General features: G+C 44.0%; 1 protein-coding gene across 11 annotated transcripts in view; it reads left to right on the top strand.

Annotated features, from left to right (window-relative positions):
- The first annotated feature begins 1439 nt into the window (after positions 1-1439).
- Positions 1440-7376, top strand: part of COP1 (COP1 E3 ubiquitin ligase) — a 241666-nt gene continuing 235729 nt past the window's right edge. For 5 of the 11 annotated variants that reach the window (XM_048224857.2, XM_048224856.2, XM_057315704.1 and 2 more), the window contains exon 1: positions 1441-2115. In XM_048224857.2, coding sequence (XP_048080814.1) covers positions 1709-2115 — 407 coding nt within the window. In that variant the 5' untranslated portion in view covers positions 1441-1708. Of the gene's footprint in view, positions 2116-7376 lie in introns of all 11 variants that reach the window. The other 6 variants (XM_026509296.4, XM_044387896.3, XM_057315701.1 and 3 more) reach the window with 3 other exon arrangements.

The raw sequence follows: 7376 nt of genomic DNA, 5'->3' as shown, positions 1-7376 counted from the left end.
AGGTATGTTCCATGTTGGGAATACAAAGCTGAAGCTAATAGGCTAGTAGAGGAGAATCACATATAAACCACAAAAATAACAATGTTATAAGTGCAAACAAAATATCCTAGGAGCACAAAGTAGGGTGTAAATATCTCTGCTGAGGTGTCAGTAAGGCTTCACATTTCAGTTGGGTCTTGAAAGTGAAGTTAAGTGTTTGGGTAATCCAATGTTCGCACAAGGAGGGTGGTTCTTGGAGATCTGGTAAACTCATTCCTAGATCATATTCTGAGCAGAAATGTGAGCTGGTAATAGTAAGGTAAGCAGCAAAGTCAGAGCTGAGGATGACAGCCTGGTTCTGTCCCTTCCACATGGATAAAGCTTCCTAGGGAAAGGCCTTCAATACACAGGATGGAATTAAATCTGGGATCTTTCCCTCTAAGAACCACAGGATGACAGAGTTGGAAAGGATACGGAAAATCACCCAGTTGTTTCTAATTTACATCCCCCAGAATCTTGGAGATTTTCAAAATGGCAAATGAAAATCTGTATTCAATTTTCGATATTCCAAAAAACTTCCAGAAACTGCACATTTTTTCGTGGTATTAACTGCCAGGTTTCCTTGTTTTGTGCTAGAATTATATCAGATCCACATTACATCGAGGTTCCGACCGAGCTGTGTTCAGATTAAATATAATTTGTTTTCCCATTATTGTTATGCTTAATTTGGTAAATAATTTTTCAAGATCCAAGAGAGCATGGTCAAACCAATGAAACTGGTAACATTTGCTACAATATTTGCAAGCTAGAAAGCACCGTTCACTGACTTCATCTTAATTTATTCCTCACAATACTGTGGAATGGTTTAACATCAGAGCCCAGACTTCTTGACTCTCCGTCCAGTGCTCTTTTCAACTGCTCAGAGCTCCTGGGTTTTTTTCTTCGCGTCCGGGTCTACAGTGTCTTCAAACCGCGACTCGGAAGCACCTGCCATGCTCTTGCCACTGGGTCACACCACCTGCCTCTCGGGGGACAGCGACAGCGACCGCTCCCTCTCCACGTTCAGGAATGCGGCTCGCCCCCACGCAGGCGTGGTGCAGCGACTCCGCGCCCGCGCCGCTCTGAGCGTGGAGCGGAGACCCGGAGCAACCTCGAGGGTCGGAGCCTAGAGCGCGTGCGCAGTCCCCTCGCGAGCACTCGGCTCTTCCCCCAAGCTCCCAAACCATTGCGCCACCCTATCATTCATTCCTCTTTTAGGAGCCCTTTCACCCTTTAGGACAGCCTGCCCCACACCCTCCGCCCCGTACGCCACGAGCGGCGAAAGCTGTGGACGGGCGCGGCCGGTGTTGCTAGGCCACCACCGGGGGCGCGCTGCGCGAGTCCGAGCGGCCCGCGAAGTTGTCTCCGCCGCCGCTCCCGCCCCTTCCGCCGCTCGCGTGCGCGCACGGCCGGCTCTCGGCGCGCCCCGGTTGGCTGCGGCGGGGCCCGCGGCGGTGGCGGCCTCGGCAGCGGTAGTGGTTTCCCCTCCGCTTTCTTAGTTTCCTCCGCCCCCTCCCGTCGGACGCCGCTGTGTGCTCGCCTTAAAAAAAATCAACTTTATTGTTCCTCAGCCCCACCTCCCGGCGCGGCGCGCGGCCTCAGGATGCACTGAAGCTGAGGGGAGGGAGGCGGCGGCGGGTCGCGGTCGCTGTCCCTCTCCGAGCGCCCAGCCGGAGGTGGGAGAGTCACGATGTCTGGGAGCCGCCAGGCCGGGTCGGGCTCCGCCGGGACCAGCCCCGGCTCCTCGGCGGCCTCCTCGGTGACTTCCGCCTCCTCGTCCTTGTCCTCTTCTCCGTCGCCCCCTTCCGCGGCGGCGGCGGTGGCGGCGGCGGCGTCCGGCGGGGCGGGCCAGGCCGCGGCTTCGGGCGGCCTCGGGGGCCCGGCGCGGCCTGTGCTGGTGGCGGCCGCGGTGTCCGGCAGCGGCGGCGGGGCGGTGTCCGCGGGCCTTTCTCGGCTCAGCTGCGCGGCCAGGCCCAGCGCCGGCGTGGGAGGGAGCGGCTCCAGCCTCGGCAGCGGCAGCAGGAAGAGACCCCTGCTCGCCCCCCTGTGCAACGGGCTCATCAACTCCTACGAGGACAAAAGCAACGACTTCGTGTGGTGAGTTTGAAGAGCATCGCCCTCCCCTTCGCTGAATGAGCAGTTTGCCCTGTTTGGGCTGGTGGGGTCGGCTGGGAGGGTGGTCTGGTTGGTGCCGTGGCGGTGTGCAGACCTTCAGCCTGGTGGTTGATGGGGTGAGATGGGGGAGTGTTGGAGTACCGAGGCAAGGGTGGTGGGGGTACTAAAGAGGTCAGTGCTGGTGGGGAGGAGGTGAGGGGAGTTGAGGGAATAATTAAGAGGGGGCGAGAAGGAAGGTGAGATAAATGTGCCTAAAAGGAGAAAGTTGGCCCTTGAATTTTCTGGCTGTCTGGTGACTTAGGCACCCTATCGGTCCGGATTGCTTGTTGAAGTGAATTAAACTTGTAAAAGGAGAGGATTAAGCTTCCTGGGATGCTGAGGGATGGAGTTGGTCGTGGTTTGCTTATTGAAAGTGTGGTAGATGGTGCTCTAGACGTGGGTATGGATATTTTAAGGAGAAGTAGTATTTCATGTCTATATCCCTTCGTGTGTGTGTGTGTGTGTGTGTGTGTATAAATATCCTCCCACTTCAAAGGGTAGGCCACTTTTAAATCTGCTGTCGAAGCTACTGTAGTCATAAAGTCTGTTCACAATTCCACTTGTCACTGAATGCCTTGAAAGAGGGAACCACATTTATTAAACATAATCCACGTGTTAGATGTAATTGACATTGGTGTAACAGGCTATAGTGTACTGGAACTTCGGATTTGAGAAACGCCAGCTAGTAGACATTTTGTCATCAGAGTTGGCACCTTGAATGCTACACAGTAGTATTCAGTTATGATATTTGGCATAGATGGGTTATCCGTATTAAGTGAAAGATGGAGTTGATTGTTTTGCTGAAAGTGTTTTGGGATTTTTATTGTTTTTGTATCCAGAACCCAATCCAAATGGTAGGATTATGAGAAAGGAACTGCTTTTAGCTAAGTGAGAACTGGTAGGATTTTACGCTTTTTCTTTGGAGGAAATTGTTGATAGACTTAGAATATTAGTAGGAAGTTGGCCTGCACTGTCATTGTAGGGAAGTTGATTTACTTCAGGGTTGATGTGAGTTGGCATCATTAAATAAGATAGGGCTAGAAGGTGGAACTGTAGGAAAGATTTTGGTAAGACTTAATAGTTTCTAGTTATTGCAGTAAAAATATCTTCATTCATATTTTTGCTTTGGTCTTAAATTATTATGGATTCAGAATTAATTCATTTTTCATTGAAACTTGGCTATAATTGTGATTGTTACGTATAACTTAACCAGCTTATGGGTGGGTCTAAGAGGTGTTTGCGCTCATACCCAGTAGAGTGCCATATGATGAAATAGAAGTGATGAAACAAAATGGGAGTTTTCAGAATTTGTCTTTTTAGCCACCATTTGCATTTTAATTTTTAGTAGGCTGAAAGAAAACAAATATGCAAGCATTTATATAGGTGCACTGAAATAGTGTAGAAGATGTGAGAAATAACGGAATCAGTCTTTCGTTCAATAGATATTTATTTGGCACACATTGTCTGCCAGACACCATATGAGTTGCATTACTATTGGCCATTTTGTAGAGAATTGGAGAGCCATAGAGTCATATAAGCAGCTGGCACTGATTTTTTTTTTTTTTTCAAGGAAGGTGAGGGTGGTAAGATTATTAAAATTTTGTCACCTAATTTTTAACAATTTAAGTCTGCTGTCCCAAGTCCTAACCAGGAAGTGCCCAGTGAAAGTTTTCAGTTAAAAAGTGTGACTACTTCACTTCCTAAAAATCTCATTAGTCCATTATTTCTTTTTTTGGTGAGGTTGAATATTCTGAAGAATTCATTAATGGGAATCTATTTTCCCAATTCTCAAGCTAGATTTGATTTGGCCAAGCTTTGGGGTAGAAGATAGGTATTAGTCAAGGCCCAAGGAATCTTCATTTCTAATTGGCTCTGGGTGGATGGTCTTGTCTTGTATGCTTCAAGGTCAGACTGTGAACCAACCCAAATTACTCTATGCTTTTACATCTAAGTGAAGCTAAAGTTTGAATAATGGTGATAATTTCTTATCACAGTTTAAAGATATGTTTATACTTCACATTTCATTTTATTCCCAAGAACAATTCTGGGAAGTTATAGATAACTTCTAGTTTTGATGTAATACTAATGTGATTGTATTCCCATTGAGACAAAGAAGTAACTTTGTTTCAGATTGGACAGCTAAGGGGCAAAATGAGAACTCAGATCTCCCAGTTCTCAACTTAGTACTTTATTTTATGGAATTAGAAAATTTATAAGTACATGTATTTAGTCTAGTGGTCTTTTTTTTTTAAGATTTTTTTAAAAGATTTTTTATTTATTTATTTGACGGAGAGAGACAGCCAGCGAGAGAGGGAACACAAGCAGGGGGAGTGGGAGAGGAAGAAGCAGGCTCCTAGCGGAAAAGCCTGATGTGGGGCTCTATCCCAGAATGCTGGGATCACGCCCTGAGCCGAAGGCAGACGCTTAACGACTGCGCCACCCGGGTGCCCCTTTTTTAAAGATTTTTTAAAAGATATTTTATTTATTCATTTGACGGAGAACACAAGCAGGGGGGAGGGGCAGAGAGCGAGGGAGAGGGAGAAGCAGACTCCTTGCTGAGCAGAGAGCCCATCATGGGAACCCTGGTATCATGACCTGAGCTGAAGGCAGACGCTTAACCGACTAAGCGACCCAGGTGCCCCCCAAAGATTTTACTTTTAGGTCATCTTTACACCCAACAGGAGGCTCGAATTTATAACCCCAAGATCTGAGTCAAGTGCTCCACCAACCAAGCCAGCCAGGCACTCCTAGGCCAGTGGCTCTTAAGTGTGGTAGGTTAGAGGGAAACAGCCGTTTCATAATCACATGAGAGAAATGTTTTTATCCCTGACCGCTCCTCCCTCCTCCCTGTTTGCCTGCCCACATCAAGAGGAGGGACCAGAATTGGAGACTGGAATGGTAGTGTAGTGGAAAAGCTATCCAGGTGATAGTGACATGTCCTTTTACCATTTTTTGAGAACAGTTGATTTAAAGTCAAATGCCTGATTTTCAGTAACACACATTGGCCTCTCTTGACTTGTATCATATGTGTAAGTAAGTTTATATTTAATTGCAGAATTGATGAACATTTCAGGGATTTAGGGTTTTCACTTAACTATTTGTTTCATACAAAGCATTATCAAGTTGCCCATAATTCTGTTTTATAGTTGGAGAATCTGTAGTATAGGAGAGAGTAGTATTTAGTTTGAAGTTGGATAAATCTTTGAAATTCAGAGGAAGTTTTTGTTACTTTGATTCTTTCTAATTTTTCTTACATGATCCATTTAACTAAACTATGAGTCTAAGATGACATCTTTCTTCTAGCACATTACTACTGCCTCTGCATTAGCTTTTCTCTTTCTTTCCCTGTAAGTCTCAGTTATTCTGAGGAAGAAATAAGTATTTTCAAGTAGATAGTAGGCCCTTTGTGGGAGGGTTAATTCTGATCACCTGCCTAATACAAAATAGGTAGGATCTACCTTAAATAGATCTGCCGTTTAATAAATATGTAACTGCCTCTCTTGTGTCGTACTATTAATAATAGACTGTCCAGAAGAAGCTCACGATTTAATGTGAAGAGAGTCTTTTAGTCATATAATTTTAGTATCATATCCTGGCATCCTTGCTTCTCTTAGTACCATAGCAGATGTTACTCTTCTGAGTTCACATGTCTCACAGTCCTCAGCGTAGCACTCTAGGAAGCCATTACCTATTAATCACATTTAGCACTAAAGATGAAACCCATTGATCATTGTTGCTACTGTGTTTTTCAAACTATCAAAAAGTGAAATAAAATAGATACCACATAACTTGTCATGATAAAGATAACTTTGAACTTTTGGTTACATATTTATATACAATGTATATCTTATGGGCTATCAGGGTGAAAAAAATTTGAAAATCACTGAATTTTGGTATATAATTTTCCTTGTGACAGAAAAGACAATAGAAAATTTAGGTGGCCTTTTGAAACCACAGTGAGATTAGAAATAGAACTAACTAATTTAAAGAGCTTTTTTTTTTTTTTTTAAAGATTTTATTTATTTATTTGACAGACAGAGAGACAGCCAGCGAGAGAGGGAACACAAGTAGGGGGAGTGGGAGAGGAAGAAGCAGGCTCCCAGCGGTGGAGCCTGATGCGGGGCTTGATCCCAGGACCCTGGGATCACGCCCTGAGCCAAAGGCAGACACTTAACGAATGCACCACTCAGGCGCCCCTAAAGAGCTTTTAAAGCATATTCAACTACTGAAATAAACTTTAGAATTCATTATGTTATTATTGTAGTAACATCAGGCAAGAACTTGAATCTGCAAAATTAAAACTTGATGAATCTTTTGCTTTATAATGCACGTGCCATTTGGATGACCATGATGGCGAAAGATACTCTGCAGGAAGTGGTATCAAATCATAGCAGTTCATTACGGTCTTTGTGGCTATCAGATGATGGATTGTTAGCATTGTTGTCAGCGGACTTAGGTGAATCAAATGGTAGACCGAATGAAAGAGAAAATTATGAAGCAGGATATGAAAGACTATCAGCTTGAATTCTGGTCTATAAATGGAGAGGGAGGTACTGATGCAGTAGTATACTAAAGAATGTGTTGATTAGTAGCTACCCTTTCCTTTTACAGACCTTTCCTGATAATCCAACATTACTTATTTGATCATATTCTAAAAATTGCTATTTTTTTATTTGAACACTTTTTAAAAATATTTTATTTTTTAAAGTAATCTCTACACCCAACATGGAGCTCGAACCCACAATCCCAAGATCAAGAGTCATATGCTCTACCAACTGAGCCACCCAGCCAGATGCCCCCCCAAAAATTGTTACTGGTTAAAGTAACTCAAGCCTTAAACCTTGTTGCTCATTTTTTCTCCTTGCATATGTATATTGTTACTGGTGTTTTTTATTTTGAATAATTATTTTAGCCTGCAACCCTTTTCCTCAAAGCTTCTGTAGCTTGGAAGGAAAGCTTTAACAGTGTTAGTCTTTTTTTTTCCTGTTAAGATTTGTATTGTACAAAGTAAAACATTTCTTAAATTCTTGACTTGTTTTTATATGTGGTGTCTCCCCATCTTTGCTCTTCACTTTGCCCTCTTTATTCATATATGGATGTGGCAGGTTCTAGATATATAGGTTTGTACCATCTCAGCTCACATTTCATTGAGAGTAACATGTTTTCTCTTCATGTCTTCATATATAAGTTAATTATTCTTTCAT

The sequence above is a fragment of the Ursus arctos genome, unplaced genomic scaffold, assembly GCF_023065955.2.
Source record: "Ursus arctos isolate Adak ecotype North America unplaced genomic scaffold, UrsArc2.0 scaffold_2, whole genome shotgun sequence".
In the NCBI taxonomy this organism is placed as follows: Eukaryota; Metazoa; Chordata; class Mammalia; order Carnivora; family Ursidae; genus Ursus; species Ursus arctos.
Note: the sequence above shows the minus strand (reverse complement) of the source record. Positions and strands in the feature narration are given on the sequence as shown.